We start from the raw sequence: 23219 nt of genomic DNA, 5'->3' as shown, positions 1-23219 counted from the left end.
TGATTTGTGACCCTGGCCTGGAACCCGGGGAGCAGCGGCTCTCGGGGAGAGGCTACCTGGGGCTCGCGCCAAACCATCAGAAGCCAAAGTTCAGAGAAACAGGGTCAGTACAGTGAAGGGCACCACAGAGTTGGTCAGAGAACGCCTTTCTTTCGTCACACGCTTGTTAAACCAAACGCGGAGGCTGACGAAGCGCTCACCTCTTGAGAATTTTTTCTGCCTGCTGTTCGGAGATCTTGACTCCCAGGTCCCGCAGGGACTGCATGATCTCCTGAGCGTCGATCCGTCCTGCAACAACAACAAAGGCTTCAGCCGGGGGCCGGGCCCCGCGAGAGGCCTGAGACCCGGGGCAGCCACTGGCTCTGGAGGCAACGCTCACCATCATTCTTCTTGTCCAAACTCTTGAACACCAGCCTCAGCTTCTTCTCATGATCTTGCAGATAATGGACAAATTCTTCAAAGTCGAGTTGCCCGTCGAGGTCTTTATCTCCAGCTTGCACGATTTTCTACAGAACAAAAGGAAGGTTTGGTCCATTAGCTCGCGCACTAGCTCTCCCTTGTCCCTCACGGTGCCCCGTCCCCAGGAAACAACTGTGCCAGCCCACGAACAGAACAGAGGTGGCCCCAAGGACCTGAGATGCTTCCCTCGCTCTACTCCCAGAGCCACCATTCAGACTCCTGGGGGCTGGCCAGAATCCAAGCAAGAGCGCATCCTGCTTCCCTCACAAGCAAAGAGGGAAAAGTACACCCAGGAGAAGCCCTTCCGCAAGAGGCTAACAGTGGCGGGCTTGGCACTTTCTCATCCTGAGTGTCCTGAAGACTAACTTGTTGTACCCCAGGGTCAGCTGCGTGGCTCCCCGGCAGCACTGTCCCTGGCACCAGGCCTCGGCCTGCATGCTCTCTGCCCAAATGTGGGGACGGCCCTGGGCGCTCCAGATTCCCCCAGCAATGCTGTAGCCTGCTCTTTATCCCTACAAGTGGCACTGGCCCAAGAACAAATGGGTGACCACGGTAAAGGAATGGGGCAGAGCTGGTCCCTGCCAATGCCTGCTTGCCGGAAACACTGCCAGAGAACCCTGGTATGAGCCAAGGGGGGGCTATTCTGGGGCTTGGGCTTAATGGCACCGCCGGCCTCTGATCCCAGGTGACATAACTGACCTCAGCTCCCTCAACGAGGTACCAAAAGGCAGGCCAGCTCTTCTTAGTAGTTTACTGACCCAACAAGGCTTGAAGAGACCCCGTTCCTTAACAGCACTCTGTGCCTGCCCTTAGAGGTGAGCCTTGCTCAGCAGCTGCCATTGGGTTTTGGATGCCCAGCACCTGGAAATTCTCCCCAGACGAGTGAGCACTTGGCCTGTGCCATAGGACCTGCTAAATGCTTTACTTCTAGTAACCTGCTGAACCCTCTCAAGCAGCTCTAGGAGGCAGGTACTGTCATTTCCCCCATTTTACAAAAAAAGGAAACAGAAGCTCAGGGAGGTTAAGTAATTTATCCAAGGTCACACAGTTAGGGAAGTGGTGGGTGGGATTCAAGCTGGGCCTGCTGGACTGCAGAGCCACCTCCCTAGAGATCCTGCTGCCGCCCTAAAAGTTAATCTCAAAAAGGTGGGGGACACACATGAGTCACTGCAACCCAGCAACACCCCAAAATCTAGACCGAGAATCCCCTAAGGAAAATGGTTATAATCTTCCTGTGTTGCCCAATTCTCTCAGTGAGAAACACATTCACCATTCACAAACCAATATGGCTTTAAAAGTCTCTGAGCCAACGGGTTAGGAAATGGATGGACCATTGGGCGAGCTGGTGCCCTCCAACGATTACAATCAGGGTTACTCTCCAAACTAGCTGATGGCTCTTTGCGACCGCTCAGCCACTAAGGGTGCTAGGAGGAGGCCTGGACAGATACCATGTCACCTAACATGATCCAAAGAACAACTCTGGGGGTGTGGCTGGAATGTGAGACAGATGCTGGTACATATTTTATCTGTTATCTGGAGTTAACTTCCTGCGGACATTTGCGCTCTCAGCCAAGAATGGTACGAATTACATATAGGGTTATCAGTCTAGATTTATGACAAATGGAAATAGACTCTAGGAGGCTTTGGCATCTGGGCTGTTCTGCCACCAACGCAATCCATGTGCCTTGGTGTGGGGGGTGCCTTGTGATACAGAAAACCCAAGGTTGTGTTCATGGCAGCTGATTTCAAGATATCTTCAAAGTCATTGGTTCTACCTCAGAACTACTGGGCCTACTTTCTGGCTCCTTCCTAGGATATGCTAATCACCACCACCCCTGGCACACCATCCGACCTCCACTGCCATCAGGAGCACTGAAGGCACAGCATGAGACCTAACAGAGAAGTCAGGGTGCCCCTTCAGGAGGCAAGCAACCCCCACAGGCCGCGTAGCCATCTCCCCGTCTTTAAAATGTAACGATTTCTGCTGCCTCCCTGCTCCCAAGGGAACTCTCCCCCTTCCCAGGGCACAGCACCCCCGGCTCCGACCTCTGTAACACGACTTCCAACCCTGGGCCTCCAACAGGAGCTTCTCTGCCTATCCGTCCCTCCGTTCCCCCAGCTCGGAGAAACAGCCCCACAGCATGTGGGCTGTGCCCCCATCCCCGCCTACCCTGTACTTCTCCGGAACTACCCCCCCCACCCCCCCACCCCCCCACCCCCGGCAAGAGAATTCCTTTCCGTCTCCCACAAGTATCTTCCCGGTAATTCCGGCCTTCCTTGGAAGTCATATGAAAGCCAGTCATTCCCGTGACGTGACATAGCCCTTTCCCGGCTGCAGCCGCAAGAACTTGCACATTTCACACATTCTTTCCCCCACGGCGGCGGGGAGACCGGGCAGTTAGCGCACGCGCACCGTCTACCACCACTCGCGCATTCATTCACTCCGCCGGCCCCAAGGCCGCACAGACAGACCTGCTTCCACTGGCGGTAGGTGGAGAACTCCTGGGAGGGGATAAAGACGCTGAGTTTGAAGATGGACTTCAGCTCGGCGGGAAGCCCCTTGGACTCGAAGTACTGGAATTCGGTCTGGGTCTCCCCGATGAGCGGCACGTAGAGGCACAGGCAGAGCATGCTGACGGGGAGCCGGGCGCGCCGCCGCCTGCGAGCCAGGGAATGCTTGCAGGCCGGGCACACACGCACCAGATCTGCCGGGGCGCAGCTGTCATTGGCTGCTCAGGCCCTGCCCTTTTACTTAATTGAGAAAAGCCTGCCCACAGGAAGCCCTGCCCACAGCCAATGAGCACCGGCCCCCGCGAGGAGGCGGCGATTGCTCAAGCGGAGGCGTGTAAAGATCAGGACTGACGTCACCTGCGCCCCGACTTAACTCTTCGCCAGCGGGCCGCGAGAGCTGTCGGTCGGAGCGAACCTTCACCCTGCGCTGCCAAGCCCGCCAGATGAACAAACAGCCTTCAGCATGTTTTTCCACAAGGTCCCCAAACGCGTCACACAATACAATGGTTTTCTCCCCTTTAGTAAATCATTCCCGACAGAAAAAGAAGCGGGTGTACAGACTGGGTCGATGCTAACTGGCAATGGGTCTAGTTCAGCTGTGAGGATAGCAGTTGGCAGGAGCTGCCCGAGAGCCGGGTGCGCAGCCATCCTGGAAGCGGCCCCATCGCGGGCTCACTCATCCGCAAGGGGGCTGCCCCTGGGCAGGCTGTGCCCTGGACTCAGAGTGCCTTAGTCGCGCCACCTTCCAGCTGGCTCCAGTGACCTTTTCCAGGCCACTCTGCAATGGGAGCACCTCAGAACCAACCCATTCCCCTGCAGGTTTCCTCCTGGGGGTCCTACAAGCACCGGGGAGCTGACATGATGGGGGCAGAGGGGATCCCCGCTAAAGATCGTTGTGCTGAGGGACTTCCCAGGAGCATCAACCTGGGGTCAGCCAGACCCTCACTCTTCGAAGACTCCAGATGGCCTTCAGGGCCCACCCTCAGAATACTTCAAAGTTCGGTATAGTCCTAGCTTTCTGGCCTAGGTCTGTCCTATTCAAGAGGGAAGTTTTAATTTTTAAATTAATTAAAATGAAATTAAAAAAAAATTCAGTTCCTCAAGTTGTGTGACCACATTTCAAGTACTCCACAGCCACGTGGACTCACTGAGCATTTCCATCCCACAGAAAGTTCTGTTGGGCACACAGTTCCAGAAGATCCCTTTTAGGCGAGGATAAGGGGAAAATCTCAGGTCCTGGAAAGTCAGGTTTGGGTCATCAGTTAAGGGCGATCCATCCTCTCGAGGCCGGCCTACCACCTCCACATCATCCCCTTCCCCAAGGAGAAGTGTCAGAGACTCGTGCTGCGGAGGCAGACCACATCACAGAGATGTCCCTTCTATAGTGCGCTATTTCCTAATATAGACTAAATCTCACTACCAGGATGGATAAAAATGGATGGTTATTATTTGGAAATCACAAAAGTAAAAGGAATTTATCAACTCACTAGAAAGCTTTTTGTTAAGAACTAGAAAAAAGAATTTTAAGATAAGATGGGGTGCCTGGCTGGCTCAGTCAGAAGAGCATGTGACTCTTGGTCTCAGGGTCATGAGTTTGAGCCCCACGATGGGTGTAGAGATTAAATAAATAAGGCTTAAGAAAAAAATAAGATGTTAATGCTTACATGTAGCATTATGAAACATTTTAATAACTTATATGACATCTCAGCCCCTCTAAAAGAGACCTGATGATGAGTCTGTAATGACAGGTCTTGGACTACACTGGAGAGGATCTGATGAGGACTCCAGAGGCAGCTTGGATTATCCAGAAGATTTCCGTTCAGCCTCCACCTAAATCCATGGCACTCAGCTACCTCTAGAATTTCTGGTTTGGGCTATTTTCACATACAACTTATCTCTGCTACTGGGGTCCCTGAAGGCAGACTATTGTTTTGAACCTTTGTACCTCGACTTGGTCACGGAGGGTGCTGATATAAATAGCATGATCACTCGTGATGAAGACCTCAAGTGTGTTTTTCTGAGTGTCTGCAAACATAGTCGTTGGGGTATTTCATCCACCTCAACAAGGTCGTGTATTATTATTTTTATTTTAAAGGAGGCTCACACTTATAGGGGTGCCTGGCTGGCTCAATTAGTAGGGCATGTGACTCTTGATCTCAGGGTTGTGGGTTTGAGTGCCGTGTTGGGTATAGAGATTACTTAAAAACAAAAACTAAAAAAATAATAATAATAAAGGAGATTCACATTTATAAATACAGGAGCTAAATTTTGAAATGCTGATCTTCCTTTGTTAAATTATTCATGTTCGCCTCTGAAATAAAAATAAGTTACAGACATATGTTGAAATATCTCATTTCTTGATGACTGCAGTCATTCCAATATGGCTTTTTTTTTTTTTTGAGAGGGCACACGAGCAGGGGAGAGGGGCAGAAGGAGAGAGAGAGAATCTTAAGCAGGTTCTATGCTCAGCACAGAGCCCGACAAGGGGCTCAACCCTATGACCCTGGGATCATGAGCTGAGCCAAAATCAAGAGGTGGGACGCTCAACCAACGGAGCCACCCAAGCGCCTCTAATATGGCAAATATTTTGGTTGAAAAAATAAGTTGTTCAACTTGGGAGATGTTCATTTTCTAACAAGTAAATATAACTGTACTACGGAATTTTTCTTTGTGTACTATCGAGTTTCATCATGTATTTACAGAACATGCGAAAATGTTCAAAAACAATACCAAATAAAAGGAAACCCATATTGTATATTTTAGGGAAAAACTGATTAAAGCATTACCAGATAACAGCAACTGTTTTCTAGGGAAAAAACAACAACAGGACAAAATCTCCTTGGTTATAACAGAGCTTGTTACTCCACAGCCCAATGGTATCATGGGGGTCAAGAAATGTTCTCTGAAAAGCTCTGCATGTGCTTATCAAAATGTTATTTTCCAATGCTAACGTTAATTCTATTCCAACGCTGATTTTAAAAAAGGGTTCCAACGTATTTTTATTGTGCAACTGTGAAGGAGTCCAACAGAATGTTTTCATTAGACAAACTGGAATTGGGTGTTTGCTTACTTATTTAAACCAGCCCTCCTCTTGAGTCCCACAGGTCAGGCAGAATTCCACTGTCGCACAGAAACTGGAAATCCCACCCAAGTGAGCCAATCTCGAAGCACCTGGGATGCAAGGTAAGTGCCCTACCCCTGGGGTTACAGACGGCGGGGCCCAGAGGGGCTCTGGGGTCACCCCCTTAATCTCTGAGATGAGCAAACAGACCTGGAGAGGCGCCCTGGTTCTCCCGGGGCCCAGAGCCTGTTGGCGGTAGGGCTGGGCCTCACCCAGGACCCAGCTCTTGTTACATCCACGGAAAACAGCGCCCAAACCTGACGCTGCCAGGAAGAATTTTAGAACTCAGTTTCCAAAGAAAGCCTGTACACGCTTGACATGGAGAATTACAGTACGCAATGCTTCATACTGGAAGGTGGCAGGTGTGTGGGAAAGGTGTGTGACCTGAGCGAGTTCAGGCTTAGGCTTAGCTTTAAAAAAAAAAAAAAAGCAAACCCAAAACCGATCTGTGTGAAAGCTTCTGAACGCATACCAGGGAAATACAAATACGCAAGACTGAAGCAGGGCTCGTGTTCCGATCCTCCTGAGTCACACCGGCTCACAGCGTCACGTGCCATCCCTCTCCCCGTCCTGCCATCTACCATTCTTTGCTCTTTGGACTTATTTGAGTTTTGTGGCCCAGATCTACTTTTGCGGGCCTCTTCTGATGTCCGTTCCTGTAACAAGTGGCATGCAAAGCCAATGACAGCAACTCTGGATCCCTTAGGATCTAGCAGTCTCAGGTTCCATTTCATCTGTAAAGTAGAAGTTCCTCTCCCCAGCATCCTGTTCTCCTGGAGTCTGCCAACGCCACTAGAGGCTGTCTGTCCCTGTTCTACTGCTCTGGTTCATGCCCCCAGAACAGGTGCTTCTTGTAAGCGCTGAATACCGTGAGTAGGAGAAGAGCAGGGCAGGTAGAGTGCCTCTGGGAGTGGAGCATTAGGTCATAAAGTATCTCTCCCTCTTCTGCAATGACTCAGACCTGGCCAAAAATATTAATGTGCAAAGGAGCCCCGCCAGCATCCAGCCTGCTCTAGCCCCACCCACCCGTAAGGTTCTCGAACCTCATTTGCCGCTGTGGCTGGGAGTGTCATTTGATGATCAGGTTGCCATGACAGCCCAGCGTAGCTGGGTTTCCAATGAAACCTGCCTGCACTTGGCAATTAGACACACAATGGGCAAAATTCTCTGAGCTTCTGAGGAGCCGGCCCCTCAGGATTTGCGAGCTTGAACGGCCCTGAGGGCGCCTCTCTCGCGCCACACTAAATGGCTTTCTTCTCCAACTGCAGATTAACTGTTAAGACAAAGATAAAGGGGCAAACTGGAACAGCTCCTAGAAGAAAAGCCTGCAGGAACCTGACTCCCTAGCAGACAGGGGGAAGTGACAGCACAAAGTAGTGGGAACTGAGAAGCTGGGGAAGTGAGAAGCTGAGGTCCCATCGGCCAGGCATCGCGAACCCCAAACCCCACCTTCAGGAGTCGCTGCACTGGCCAAGGACACATGCTGCAGAAACACTATTCTGTCCGTTTATCTGCAGAAATGCTCCTGCTATTCCCAGTTCTCAGTTTACCTGCTTCTCAAGAGTCCACACTGCCCAGATGTGCTTGCTTTCTTGCTTCACACCAAACTGGCTGCTCTGTCTCCCCCCTGGGGCTGCCCCCACCCCCGGCCAGCTGATCTGTCTCCCTCTTGGAGAAAGGGAAAGGTGTGGGTCTCTGGCTGGGCCCTGTGACCCCACCCCCTGGCCCCACTGGCAGGCCAGGAATTAAGCTGTTCAGAACAGAAAGTCCTGACATGAGGCCACCCAGGGGCAGGGCTGGCAATAGGTGCCAGGATGAGTTTGGGAAATGGAGCAGTTAATTATTAAAGTCCAAAGTAGGTGAATTTAAAAGGGAGCCAGCTAGTCTCTTAATCCCTTGGCCATCAGGCAAGCAGGTCTGTAGATTTAAAAAAAAAAAAAAAAAAGGTTTGGGGCGCCTGGGTGGCTCAGCCGGTTGAGCGTCTGACTTCAGCTGAGGGCATGATCTCACAGCTCCTGAGTTCAAGCCCCGCATGGGGCTCTGTGCTGACAGCTCGGAGGCTGGAGCCTGCTTCGGATTCTGTGTCTCCCTCTCTCTCTGCCCCTAACCCACTCGCATTCTGTCTCTGTCTCTCTCAAAAACAAATAAACGTTAAAAAAACAAAAAAGGTTCTCACAAAGGAGAGCGCCACTGCCATTTCTGAGCTCGTCCAGGATGACAGAAAGGTAGAAAGAGACGGGGCTCGAAGCACGCCGCAGGCGGAACACGGATTCTGAGGCCCCTGCCCACCAGGACAAGCCCGTGGCCTACAGAGGCTTCTGCTCAAAGCTTGCACCTAAATGCCAGCAGGAGCTGTTGTCCCTCCCACTTGGCAGAGAAAAACCCAACATTTAATTCTCTGATACAGCAGTTCAATTCAAACAACATTTTTGGGGAATCTACAATGTGCCAGACACAGGGCAGAATCTCCTCTCTTCTGGTTGATTTTTATCCTGAGAAAGGAGAACAGATTCAAAACAACCACAACTCAGGAGGTCAGCAAGGCTGCTCCTAACGCAGGCAGGAGAAATCCCAGGCAAGCTGCACTTTCCATTCTAATCCCAAGAATGCACCTTGGTCCTGTTAAAACTGCTTTCTTCAGGGAAAGCGAGGCCAAGTACAAGGCAAAGTTCCATACAGATTTCGGGGTGAAATCTCACCTCTACCCCTCTGGAACTGTTGAATCCTGGGTAAATTATTCAGCCTTTCTGCATCTCCGTTTCCTTATCCATGAAATGGGGGTGCTACAACTTACCTTGGCTCTTGTGAACATGAGGCGAGGTGACCCACACTCACAGCACCAGATGAACAGATGGCCCTGGGAGACCCGCAGACCCGCGAGGGGACCGGCCTCTGCACCTTGGGACTCCAGCCTCTCCTGACTCCTCCTTCTCCTCCCTTCCTTACAGACCCAAAGGTCTGACCTTAGGGATGCAGGACAGGCTGGCCCTCCCCAGCTCCAAGCAGTCTGGTTCAACTTTAAAGGTCCTCCCTGCATTGTTCAGACAAGCTAAGACACAAGACATAGCGTGATCGTTTGTGTGATCGTTTGTCTCTTCCTTTCAAACGGCTTTCTGGGACCAAAATGACAAATCCTAAGGTAAATCCTCTATGGCCTTCAACCTTCCTTCCCCAAATGGCCACACTGAGCCGGTCATGATAGGGTGATAAAGCTTTTACCGTGGCCACAGGAAGATTCTAGACTGGAGACTTGGGTTTCTTCATTGTCTAACACTTCTCCCCAGGCCCCAATACCAAAGTGATTGATTTCTAAGTCCTCTCTTCCTCCCCACACTCCAGTTTTCTCCAGGGAACCGATCCTAGAACAGCCCCTAAAGTAGGAGGTCCTCTTGAGGTTGCCATTACCTTAGGAAATTGCTCTGCAGGTCCGACCACCAGCAAAATGGTGGGTCTCTTTTCCGTGGCCTCAGCCCTTCCGTCCTGTTTCCCCAAAAAGCTTGACATCTGGTCTCCCCGAGCTGGAGCCGGGGTGCCTCTGACTTCATTATCATTCCCCTCTCTGGAGCCTTGGCACCCAGCCCTAGGGAGAAAGCTGGACAGAAAAGGCCACAGCATCTGCAACATCACGGCTTCCTCCCAGCGTCGCCGGCGGTTGACTGTTCCACTTGTGAGGAGGGATGTGACCACAATACCAAAGATCTCTGGCTACGCGGCTGCTCGGAAGACTAGCCTGGGGGGGGGGCTGTGAGGCTGAAAGCTCGGCATGCAGTGGCTGTTTCCTGCTTTTTCAAATTTCCTAGCACTGCTGTCCTGCCTGGCCTGAGAAGGGGCTCCCTCTAGGAAGAGCCCTGCCGCCGAGCTGCTGGCGTTGAGAGAGAGCAAGCAGACGGAGCTACTTCAATAAAAACTCACTCTTGCAGATGGATGGTGATCGAATGATTGGCTTTTTTCAAAAAGCTAAAAGCAATAGCCCAACAGATCTCTCCTGGAGGCAGAAGCAACTCGGAGGTCCCAATTATTCAGCAGTCCTCGCTCAACTAATGATCATCACCACGAGCCAGGACCCGGACCCGAGCACCCCGTCTGCGTCTGCAATCTCACTGCAGCAGGGCGCGGCCAATCACCTCTGCCGACACTACCGAGTTCATTATCCCAACCAGCAACGGCCCTCCAATCACAGGCGGCCGATTCCCTGCATGCGGCCGGCAGTTCTGCAGGGAGGTGCTGATGGCAACCGCCAGATGAGCCTCCCATCTCGCAGGACCCTCCCGGTGCTGCAGCCACCCCCCCCCAACCCCCGCGGGAGCCCAACTTCCTCCTCTCCGCCTGCTTGTTTCCGGGATGACTTTTCACCATCAAGGTTAACACGATCAATACACCTTGGCAACACCTCCTGACACATCTAGCAACGCTCTTCGTTGCCCCATTAGCCCGTTCTCTCCAACTGCCAAGCACAACGCACGCCATACCGGCTACTCACTCTCCCATGTCTTCCTCTACACCACGAGCTGCTTAAGGACGGGGGCCAAGTCACACATCTTTCTCCCTCTAGTACCCAGAACCAGGCACAGATGAAGTCTGTAGACTGGAGGGAGTGGATGATCATGAATAAAAGTGAAGTTACATTTGCTTAAATGTTTCTCAATTTACTAGCCAACATAAGCAGTGACCAGTCCCCCCCGCCCCCTGCAAAGCGACGCTTTGATAATGGTGTTCACAACCATTCTTTTAAAAACACAAGCGTGAAAAAATTTTCATGAACTGTGTTGGGGAGAGTGTACGGAAACACGCACCCTCACACGCTGCCGTGAGCGTGTAAATCAGTACCACCTCTCCCACGAGGAAGTTAGTCATGGCTTCCAACATGTCAAAAGCACAAATCCTTTGATATAACAATTCTGTTTAAGGGGCGCCTGGGTGGCTCAGTCGGTTGAGCGGCTGACTTCGGCTCAGGTCATGATCTCACGGTCTGTGAGTTCGAGTCCCGCGTCGGGCTCTGTGCTGGCAGCTCAGAGCCTGGAGCCTGTTTCGGATTCTGTGTCTCCCTCTCTCTGGCCCTCCCCCATTCATGCGCTGTCTGTCTCAAAAATAAATAAACATTAAAAAAAAATTTTAAACAATTCCGCTTTTAGCCATTTATCCTGCGGATACGTTTGCACCTACGGGAAATCACGTACCCATATATGATATATGTGTGATACATATACATGTAAGGATAAAATATGAGGATATATATATATATATATTTTGCAGCTGTGTTTCTAATAGTACAAGTTTGGAAACAACTTCCAGGTCCTTGACAAGAGGAGCAGTTACGTAAGATTCAGGCACACCCACACCTATCCAACTGTTATTAAGACATTTCTACCTACTGTTATGGAATGGCTTGAACATATCTTTTTAAATGAGAAAAGCAAGGTGCAGAAGAAAGGGGGTAATACGCTGCCATTGATTTCTCAGTGTGTATATGTGACAAATTATCTCTGGAAAGACACATTAAAAATTAAAGAGGGGCGCTCTTTTTAAATATTAACACATATTAATAAAAATTAAATGCGTGTTCTCTCAAAAACGAATAAACATTAAAAAAAATTGAAGTATGGTCTGGGGCACTCGGGGGCTCAAGAGGAGAAAGGCAGGTGGTTTATTTTCACTAAATATCCTTAGAGCTTGTGAAACTGAATCATGTGCATGTTATGACCACACACGCGTGCATATGTACGTAACTACAATTGTTTAAAAAGAAAACACGAGAAGCGAAAGCAAGATGGCCAAGCTTGCTCTGAAAGCTGAGGGGCCTGCATCAGTTGCCTTCTCACTGGAAACACGGACCAACCTTATTTTGAAGCAGTTTTGTGTGTTGACTAGATGTATAGTCTTTGGAGCCAGACCCTACATGTGAATCCAGGCCACCCCTTACTAGTCGCGTGAATAATGTTGGTCAAGCTACTTTAGCTCTCTGTGCTTTAATATCTGCGCAAAATGGAGATGGTAAAAGAACTGTATTATTACTTCACAGAATTTGTTAACCATGAAATTAGATAATTAGCTCTCGGGACATCTGGGTGGCTCAGTCGGTCAAGTGTCTGACTCGATTTCAGCCCAGGCTATGATCTCAAGGTTCGTGAGATTGAGCCCTGCATCCAGCTCTGTGCTGAGTGCATATCCTGCTTGAGATTCTCTCTCTTCCTTTCTCTCTGCCCCTCCCCTGCTCACGTGCTCTCCCTCTGTCAAAACAAGTAAATCAACGTTTAAAAAATGTATCTATAAAGCATGTATAAACAGTACATGCTATTTTATTTTTTAAAAGATATTATTTTTAAGTAATCTCTACACCTACTGTGGGGCTCGAACTCACAACCTCGAGATCAAGAGTTGTGCACTCCACTGCGTAAGCCAGCCAGGCGCCCTCACACTAGCTATTTTATTGACAGAAAGTGATTGCGAGTTCATGAAATTAATTGTTTTAATACTGAAGAAGAATCAGTCCAGAGCCCCAAACCCTCAACAAATTAGTAATCCTTTAATGAAGATGAATCTTGTTTTTAGGCACAAGGGGTCTGTCGAATTGGACATAGCAGTGTTTTGGGCCCCCATGTGCAAACACAAGAGAAATCGCTTATGTAATAGATTATTGGCGTTTCATTTTATGGGCTCTTCCATCCCACAGAACTGAGCAAAAACTCTAGGGCTTTCCAGCCCAGATGGAATAACAGGGACTGATTCATCTTTCTGCCAACAGGCAACGAGACAGTGACTCCTGAGAGATCCACACAAATGAGGCAAGCCCTACAACCTGCCCCAGCTTCATGGCTGGAGTTACCAGGCTGTGATGCAGGGAGAAGGCACCCAGGTAGAGCCCAGCAATCTCCCCATGCGGAAGGCAAGCCGCTGGGGGGCCAGGAAGGTCAGGGCAGCTACAGCAGGACCAAGGACCGGGGAGGAAGGAACTGCACAGACAGTGAGCTCTGGGGAGCTGCTGAGGGCCCTCCTAGAGTCATGCAGCCTGCCTGTGAGGACACTGCCTGAGGGTGGGAAAAGAACCATCCAAAGGCATCCTGTTCCCACAGGACAGAATAGAAAACCTCACAATATAGGGAGGTATGGGAAGGGAGCCCCAGAATGAAGCTCAAAAATATTCACAGTAATATGAGACTATCCAGCACCTAGTAAAATAAAATCCAATGAAAAATTAACAGGAATGAAAAGAAACAGGAAAAAATGACCCATATGGAGGATTGAAATCAATCAGTTGAAAGTGACTCAGAAATGACATGTATGATAGAACCAGTACACAAGAATACTCATAGGGGCTGGGTGGCTCAGTCGGTTGGGTGTCCAGCTTCGTCTGGGGTCATGATCTTGTGGTCCCTGAGTTTGAGGCCCGCGTCAGGCTCTGTGCTAATAGCTCAGAGCCTGGAGCCTGCTTCGGATTCTGTGTCTCCCTCTCTCTGCCCCTCCCCTACTCACACTCTGTCTCTCTCTCAAAATTAAATAAACATTTAAAAAAAAGGAAAAATAAAAGAAAAAAGAAAAACACACTGGATGGTTTTAGCAGCAGATTAGACGATGCAAAATAAAAGAATTAATGAGCTTGAAGACAGAGCAATCGAAACTTTCCAAAACGAAAGAGAGAAAAAAGGCAAAACCAAAAATGAACAGAGCATCAGCGAGCTGTGGGACAACCGCTAACAGGTTAGTATGAACCAGAGTTCACGAAGGCAGGGACAGAAAAAACATTTAAAGAAATAATGGCTACATTTTTCCCAAATTCATTGAAAACTACAAATCCACAGATCGAAGAAACTCAACAAACCCCACAGATAAGAAATATAAAACAAACAAACAAACAAACTACATTCAGGCACATCAAATTAAATTTCTGAAAACCAGTGATAAAGAGGAATATCTTAAAAGCAGATACAGAAAAAAAGATCCAATACATACAGAGGAACAAAGATAAGAATATCTGGGGACTTTCCCATCAGAAACTGTTAACCCAAAAAAACACCTACTGAAAGGAAGGCAAAATAAAAACTTTTCAGACTTATGAAAGCTGAAAGATTTTCTCACCAGCAGATTTGCGTTACAAGAAATATTAAAGGAGTCCTTTAGGTAGAAGGAAGATCTAGATTTATGCAAAGGAATGAAGAAGACCAAAATAGTAATTGTATAGGTAAATATAAAGGACTTTGTTCTTATTATTTAAATCTCTGTAAAAGATAAATTTAAAGCAAAAACAAAACAATGTATCGCGGGCTGATGACACATGTAGAAGTAAAAATATATGAGAACAACAGCCCAAAAGCTAGGAGAATAGAAATAAAAGTATGGTTGGCCCTTGAACAATGCAGAAGGTTGGGGCTCCAGCCCTGAGCAGTTAAAGATCCACTTTTGGGGTGCCTGGGTGGCTCAGTTGGTTAAGTATTCGACTTCGGCTCAGGTCAGGATCTCGCAGTTCATGATTTCAAGTCTGGGGTCCAGTTCTGTGCTGGCAGTGTGGAGCCTGCTTAAGATTCTCTCTCTCTGACCCTCCACACCCTCTCTCAAAATAAATAAATAAACTTAAAAGAAAAATCCACTTTTAGGGCACCGGGGTGGCTCAGTCGGTTAAGCAACCGACTCTTGATTTCGGCTCAGGTCTTGATCTCATGGTTTGTGAGTTTAAGTCCCACATCTGGCTCTGTGCTGATGGTGCGGAGAGCCTGCTTGAGATTCCCTCTCTTCCTCCCCTTGTCTCTCTGCCCCTCCCATACTCTCTCTCTCAAAATAAGTACAATAAATTTTTCAAAAATCCACTTTCGATTCCCTAAAAACATAGTAAGTCTACTGTTGACCAAAAGCCTTACCGATAACATCAACAGTTGATTAACACATATTTTGTATATGTATTATATACTGTAGTGTTAATAAAGCTAGAAAAAGCAAATGTATTAAGAAAATCATAAGGAAGAGAAAATATATTTACAGTACTGTACTGTATTTATTTTTTAAAAATTCATGTAGAAGTAGACCACCGCAGTTCAAATTCATGTTGTTCAAGGGTCAGCTGTATACTAAGATTCCCCTCCCACCCCTTTTAAGTTCATTTATTTATTTCGAGAGAGAAAGAGAGAGGAAGCACGGGCACAAGCAGGGGTGGGGCAGAGAGAGAGGGAGAGAGAATCCCAAGCAGGCTCCATGCTGTTAGCACTGAGCGCAGTGTGGGGCTCCATCTCATGGACAGTGAGATCATGATCTGAGCTGAAATCAAGAACTGGATGCTTACCCAACTGAGCCACCCAGGCCCCAAAGATTCTTAAAGTATTTAAAGAATTTTTTTTCACGTTTATTTATTCCTGAGAGAGAGAGACAGACAGAATGGGAGTGGCAGAGGGGCAGAGAGAGAGGGAGACACAGAATCTGAAGCAGGCTCCAGGCTCTGAGCTGTCAGCACAGAGCCTGACGCGGGGCTCGAACTCACGAACCGTGAGATCATGACCTGAGCTGAAGTCCGGTGGGTAACCTACTGAACCACCCAGGTGCCCCTCTTCAACTATTTAATATAATATCGGTTAAGTTAGGCCGTGGTAGGTTAAAAATGTATGTATATTATAATCCCTAAAGCTACCATTAGAAAGAGAGTTACAGCTAGTAAGGCAACAAAAGAGACCAAATGGAATCATAAATAATACTCAACTGACCCAAAAGAAGGCAGAAAGAAAGAGAAGAGTAGATGGCACACACAGAAAACAAATAGCAAATAAAAAGGTGGTAGATTCAGGGGCGCCTGGGTGGCTCAGTCCGTGAAGCGGCCGACTTCGGCTCAGGTCATGATCTCAGTTTGTGGGTTCGAGCCCCGCGTCGGGCTCTGTGCTGACAGCTCAGAGCCTGGAGCCTGCTTCGGATTCTGTGTCTCCCCCCTCTCTTCCCCACCCCCACTCTCACTTTGTCTCACTCTGTCTCTCAAAAATAAATAAATGTAAAAAAAAAAATTAAAAAAAAAAGGTGGTAGATTCAAACCCAATCATATCAATAACAACAGTGGATACAAGTGGTTTAAACATCCCAGTTAAAAGGTAGAGATGGGGGCGCCTGGGTGGCGCAGTCGGTTAAGCATCCAACTTCAGCCAGGTCACGATCTCGCGGTCCGTGAGTTCGAGCCCCGCGTCGGGCTCTGGGCTGATGGCTCGGAGCCTGGAGCCTGTTTCCGATTCTGTGTCTCCCTCTCCCTCTGCCCCTCCCCCGTTCATGCTCTGTTTCTCTCTGTCCCAAAATAAATAAAAAACGTTGAAAAAAAAAATTAAAAAAAAAAAAAAAAAGGTAGAGATGGTCAGTTGGGATTAAAAAAGCAAGATCTAGCTATACGTTGCCTACAAGAAACATTTTTTTAAATACAGAGATACGGGGCGCCTGGGTGGCTCAGTCAGTTAAGCGTCCAACTTTGGTCCAGGTCATGATCTCACAGTTCATGAGTTCGAACCCCGTTATCAGGCTCTGTGCTGACAGCTCGGAACCTGGAGCCTGCTTCAGATTCTGTCTCCCTCTCTCTCTGCCTCTCCCCCACTCGTGCTCTGTCTCTCTTTCTCTCTCAAAAATAAATAAACGTTAAAAAAATAAAAACATATATATAGACCTAAAAATAGGTTAAGAATAAAAGAATGGACAAAGATATACTGTACCATGTTCATATTAATCCAAAGAAAACTGGAATGGCCATATTACATTAGACAAAGTAGATTTCAGAGCAAAGGATGTTATGGTGGGCATTTCATAATAACAAAAGGGTCAATGCATCAAGAGGACATAAGAAGCCTAAATGTTTCTGAATCACATTGTAGAGCCTCAAAATACATGAAGCAAAACCAACAAAAGCGTAAGGAAAAGGAGACAAATGCACCATCATAATCAGAGATCTTAACACCATTCTTTCAGTAACTCATAGAACAAGTAGACAGAAAATCAGCAAGGGCACAGAAGGCCTGGTTGGGCAACATTATCCACCACCTTGACCTAACTGGCATTTATAAAACACTCTACCCATCAAGACTGGAATACACATTCTTTCAAAGTATCCACAGAACAGATTCTGGCTCACAAAACAAGTCTCACTAGATTTAAAAGGGTTCAGCACGGGGCGCCTGGGTGGCGCAGTCGGTTGAGCGTCCGACTTCAGCCAGGTCACGATCTCGCAGTCTGCAAGTTCGAGCCCCGCGTCAGGCTCTGGGCTGATGGCTCAGAGCCTGGAGCCTGTTTCCGATTCTGTGTCTCCCTCTCTCTCTGCCCCTCCCCCGTTCATGCTCTGTCTCTCTCTGTCCCAAAAATAAATAAATGTTGAAAAAAATAAAAAATAAAATAAAATAAAAGGGTTCAGCTTGTACCAAATATGTTTTTTGACCATAGTGGAATCAAATTAGAAATCAATGGCAGAAAGATACCTGGAAAATACCTAAATATTTGGAAACAACGTAACACAACTCTAAATAATCCATGCGTCAAAGGAGAGCTCAAAAGAGAAATGAGAAAGTATTGGGGCACCTGGGTGGCTCAGTCGGTTAGGTGTCTGACTCTTGATTTTGATTCAGGTCATGATCTCACAGTTTGTGAATTTGAGCCCTGCGTTGGGCTCCGCGCTGACAGTGCAGAGCTTGCTTGGGATTCTCTCTCTCAAAATAAAAAAAATTTTTAAAACTTAAAAAAAAAAAAGAAAGAAATGAGAAAGTATTTCAAATGGTGTGAAAGCAGAACACATAAAAATCTGTAGGATGTTGCCAAAGCAGTACTTAGATGGGAAAGCCCATACTAGAAAAGAAAGCCCTCAAATCAGTGACGTCAACTTCCCTCTCAAGAAAGCAGAAAAGAACAAAATAAACCCAGACTAAGCAGAAGGAAATAATAAAACTAGGCAAGGGAGGGGCACCTGGGTGGCTCAGTCAATTGGGCATCTGACTTCAGCTCAGGTCATGATCTCACAATCCAGGGAGTTCGAGCCCCGTGTCGCGCTCTGTGCTGACAGCTCAGCCTAGAGCCTGCTTCGAATTCTGTGTCTCCCTCTCTCTGCTCCTCCCCTGCTTGCACCCTGTCTCTCTCTAAAATCAATAACCACCACCAAAAAAAAAAAAAAAACCACAAAAAACAAAAAACTAGGCAAGGGAGAGACAATGCCTTCTTTATCTTAAAATCTGCACCTAAGACAGATCAATGAAAATTTGTTCAATTGCATCCTTTGCCAGTATTTTTATTTAAAATTTTTTTTTTTTCAACGTTTATTTATTTTTGGGACAGAGAGAGACAGAGCATGAACGGGGGAGGGGCAGAGAGAGAGAGGGAGACACAGAATCGGAAACAGGCTCCAGGCTCTGAGCCATCAGCCCAGAGCCCGACGCGGGGCTCGAACTCACGGACCGCGAGATCGTGACCTGGCTGAAGTCGGACGCTTAACCGACTGCGCCACCCAGGCGCCCCGCCAGTATTTTTATTTTAAAGCACTTTCTCTTGTATCTTTGGTTTCCTTGTGGGTTAATGTGGTACATTGCTCTCCTTATATCACACATCATCACCGAAACCAGGGGTACCTGGTGGGCCAGTAGTTTCTTTTGGGTTACATGCAATTCCTATAATACAATTCTTCCACACTTAGCTTTCTTGGGTAAGAGAGCTCACCCATATCCAGAGACCGGGCAAGCAAGTATAACCCTCCCATGATTATTGCTTATACACATCAACAGAACCTAGTGAAGAGGGAGCTAATCACCAGCAGGTTACCCACTCTTCCAAGAATCCAGAAAACCGATTTTGCTGAATAAAAACAGGATCTCCCATACTTTTTTTTAAAATTTTTTTTAATGTTTATTTATTTTTGAGACAGAGAGAGACAGAGCATGAACGGGGGAGGGTCAGAGAGAGAGGGAGACACAGAATCGGAAGCAGGCTCCAGGCTCCAAGCTGTCAGCACAGAGCCCGACGTGGGGCTCGAACTCACGGACCGTGAGATCATGACCTGAGCCAAAGTCGGACGCTCAACCGACTGAGCCACCCAGGCGCCCCTCTCCCATACTTTTCAAAGAAAACAGATTCCAATGGAATCGACGCCCCCGTGGGAGCCCATTCCACATTATCCTAAGGAACTGCCCAGGGTGCAAAAGGCCCCTAGAGCAGGGCACAGAAGAACAGCTAGAGATTCCTGAGGAGTCTTGTAACAAGGCAGAGAGGGATTTCCTACGACTGGCTCCAGAGCCACGTTCCACGTCTGTGTCTACCAGTTTAACTACCTACTACCTATCTTAGCATTATTTACCATTCAGAACAGCTGTTGCCAAAGGGAAGCCTATTAACACTTTTTTTTTAACTGAAAAATGAAGCCAGATTTTATTTGACAGAAAGCCAGACCGATTTGCCTTGAAAATGAGGACTGGCTTGGCCAAGTGGGTTATATGGAGACAACGAGGCGGAGCCAGGCACTTGCCTCCTTTGGCATCCGTGAAACCAAGGCATCGAAGATGACAGTTCTGCAGTGATGACAAAGGTGAAATCCCCCAGTTTATTTCCATTTTAGGAAGTAAAACCAAAAACGCTAGCTTTGGCGAGAAAAAAAAAAAAAAAAAGTCCCCGAAGGACACTCCTTTGACTGTGGGAAAGCGAAGTGCACTTCTGGAGAAAACTCCTGGGAGGGCTTCTGTCTACTCCTGGTGAACAGCCAGTCCCCACTGAGGCCCCAAGTTCAAGGTCAATGCCTACGAAGATGTCTTTTTCTCTTCTCTAAAAGAAAGTTAGAGGCGTACAAGATTAACCCGATTTTCAAGCATAGGATTTTGAGATGTGATACGTAAATTAAAGGTCTATGGAAGCAAGAGATCACGTGGAAACATGGCATAATATTTCTGGGGTGTCCTTTTAGAAGGGCAGGATTCTCCTTGCGGCAAGCGTTAAGGGGGAGGGGCAGGATGCGGTACTGAGGCCAGCCAGTGAAAACCCAATCACCCAAAATGATCAGAAATTTCTCAACCAATCCAAACTTGATCAGTGGGAGCCAAACCCATGGGCACATGCTGAGTCAAATTTCTGCACCCACTTTATCTTTATCCACACCTTCTCTTCTCCCACTCAAAAAGGCAAACCAGCGGATTTATTATTAAAGCAACATTAAATGTTTTCAGTTTCGGGGCGCCTGGGTGGCGCAGTCGGTTAAGCGTCCGACTTCAGCCAGGTCACGATCTCGCGGTCCGTGAGTTCGAGCCCCGCGTCGGGCTCTGGGCTGATGGCTCAGAGCCTGGAGCCTATTTCCGATTCTGTGTCTCCCTCTCTCTCTCTGCCCCTCCCCCGTTCATGCTCTGTCTCTCTCTGTCCCAAAAATAAATAAACGTTGAAAAAAAAAATTAAAAAAAAAAAAATGTTTTCAGTTTCTTAAAACTGATTTCAGGATCACAGACTCAAACTGAGATTGGATGAACGGTGCAAAAATAGCTCTCCCCAGCTGCTTGCTCCGTACGGAGTGAGAACTGCAGAGAAGAGCCAGGACAGGGGTGTGAAACCCAGCCACCCGCTGCCTTCAGCAAAGACACTGCTTGAGGTGCGAAGGGCAGCCTTGGGAATTCTGTGTAAGCCTAACTGGTTTATACCAAACCAGTTCTTAGGAAACAATTCAGAAAAGGCATATTTTAGCTATAGATTTATTAGATGCTACCTCTTATATTGGTTAAAGAAACTCTAGCAAAAGTAATAGCATCTCCCATGTGAATGAATGAAATAAGGAGTTAACTGCATCCATAAATGCATTGTCACTAAGGGGTGCTCCAGGGACCTTACCTTCCCCCCTCTAGTGCATCTGTTGACCCTGGACAAGTTGTATTAGCCTCTCTGGGCTGCCGAGAGGGGAGACCGAACTGGACAAACCTTGAAAACCTTTCCAGTTCCAACATCGCATGGATTCAGACTCAGCCTAAAGGCATTAACCAAAAGGAGAAGCAGGTTTTGCACACGCGGGACCGGGGGGGGGGGGGGCGGGGGGGGGGGGCGGGGGGAAGGCCAACAGATTAATGAAGGTGGGGGCTGTAGCCGGCTGGTTTTAACCAACAGGACTATTCAACTTTGTCACCCACAGCCAAGATTTCACAGTTTGTGCTCGTTCTAAACTATCCTCTGCCCGCCTCTTTTCACCATTGGCATTTCAATGGCCTTTGAGAGTTTTCCAACACAATATAGGTGGTTTTCTTTGTGTTTTGGTAAGAAGAGTCGCACGTCAGACTCCTCAGACTCCAGCCGAGGAGGGAGGGCTGGAGGAAAGAAGGCATGAGGCCAGGGGTTGTTGGGAACAACGTGGAAGGCTTCACAAAGCAACAGCAGGAACAGGGACAGCCACCATCTCCAGTTTCCCCTTTGGCCCTAGAAAATGAGTCATGACTCACCTCCTTTTCAAGCTTCCTGGCCTAGAGTTTAAAGCAGATAAGAATCTCCTTAAGCTCTACCTTTGTATTCATTTATTTACTTTATTTTTTTTTTATGAAATTTTTTTTTAAAGTTATTCAGTCCTGAGAGAGGGAGACAGAGCGGGAGCAGGGGAGGGGCAGAGAGAGAGAGGGAGACACAGAATTCAAAGCAGGCTCCAGGCTCTGAGCTGTCAGCACAGAGCCCGACCCGGGGCTTGAACCCATAGACTGCGAGATCATGACCTGAGCCGAAGTTAGACACTTACCCGACTGAGCCATCCAGGCACCCCAACTTGGAATGTACACCTTTAAGACAAAAATGTCTCCTTTTTTTTTTTTCCTTAAGGTATTGTGTTGAGTCTTTTATATCTCATACTTAGGAAGAGTTTACCTATCATTTTAGTCACTCCTTCCTGGGCACCATCAGGGGTCCTAAAATGCTGAGCGGGTGTTATAGGCAGATGCGTCAATGTCATGAACTGGGAAAATAAAAGTTGCAAAGCCTTGAGGTCTAGTGAAGTATCCACAGCCACTGGAAGCAAGGAGGCAGCGCGTGCTAAGCTAAATTAGGCGGAGTCAAAATCCTGCACTCTGCTACTGCCTTTGCCTTAAGCCAGCCTGACCTCTGAGTCTCAGTCCCGCTTTTGCAAAATAACGAGGTTGGCGAGCTTATCTCCAAAGGTTTGAAGTCAGCTCCACTTGAGCTTCCATTTTCACAACTTCAAAGTGAACTTCAGACGTCAGAGAAGGCCATCCATGGCTCACCAGGCGGGCAAAAGGCTTGTGAGAGCCCATAAGGGCCCAGTGCCATCCAGGGGAACATCTGGGCTAAAAAGACTTCCTTAGGTGTAGAGTGAGTCTACCGTTTCAGTAACTTCTTAAGAGATTTCCTGCCAGCAGGGTTTCTTTGTTTCCATCTTCCTCAAGTCTGCCGGGCCCAGCAACCCACATTCCTTCTCGAAAACAGAAGGCCCTCTCAGCTGAGAGGAAGGAGACCTGGGTGCTATACAACCTTAATTACCGATGTCCCCAGACATTCTCTTTCCTTCTGTTCCGCTCTTCACCTAGGCAATCTGGGAGACACTGTAGCTGACTACAACCAACGCTGGGCATCTTATTTTCAAAGACTCAGTGGACGAGAAAGTTACTTTGTGTTGAACACCTAGGTATCAGACACTCTGCTAGGCTCTTTATGTACTTTATCTAATTCAATCGCACAACAACCTTAGGAAATAGGTATTCATACCGCCATGTTTCTGATACGGAAACTGAGGAGCGGAGAGGTTGAGGGATGTGTTCAAGGTCACATGGCTAGCAGGCAGCAGAAACAAGTTTTGCACCCAGGTTTTGTACCACAAATCCTGTGCTGGGCTTTTTGTTGTTGTTGTTTTTAAGTTTATTTATTTATGTAACTAATCTCTACACCCCACGTGGGGCTTGAACTCCCAACCCCAAGATCAAGAGTTTCATGCTCTTCCAACTGAGCCAGCCAGGCGCCCCTGTACTGAGTTTTTGAAAACAGTTTTATTGAGATAAAATCTGCACAGCATACAAATCACCCATTTATACAATTCAGTGGTTTTTAGTGTATTCACAGATAGGTGCAACCATCACCATGGTCAACTGTAGAACATTTTCTCACCTCAAAAAGAGCCCCCAAGACCTTTAGTTATCATCTTCTTATCTCTCCGTTCCCTACCCCTCCCAGGCCTAGGCAACCACTA

The 23219-nt window shown here is 47.8% G+C and overlaps 1 protein-coding gene across 6 annotated transcripts in view; it reads right to left on the bottom strand.

Moving 5' to 3' along the window:
- SLC25A25 (solute carrier family 25 member 25) overlaps window positions 1–23219 on the bottom strand; it is a 35676-nt gene that overhangs the window by 7431 nt on the left and 5026 nt on the right. For 2 of the 6 annotated variants that reach the window (XM_086684128.1, XM_086684129.1), the window contains exons 1-3: window positions 2932–3200; window positions 380–506; window positions 201–288 (exon numbers count right to left, since the gene is read on the bottom strand). In XM_086684128.1, coding sequence (XP_086540254.1) covers window positions 201–288; window positions 380–506; window positions 2932–3090 — 374 coding nt within the window. In that variant the 5' untranslated portion in view covers window positions 3091–3200. Of the gene's footprint in view, window positions 1–200; window positions 289–379; window positions 507–2931; window positions 3201–9496; window positions 10239–23219 lie in introns of those variants that run through there. The other 4 variants (XM_086684124.1, XM_086684125.1, XM_086684126.1 and 1 more) reach the window with 3 other exon arrangements.

This window comes from Puma concolor, chromosome D4, assembly GCF_028749965.1.
Source record: "Puma concolor isolate L17-30 chromosome D4, mPumCon1.1.hap2, whole genome shotgun sequence".
Taxonomy (NCBI): Eukaryota; Metazoa; Chordata; class Mammalia; order Carnivora; family Felidae; genus Puma; species Puma concolor.
This window is presented reverse-complemented; position numbering and strand designations above follow the sequence as displayed.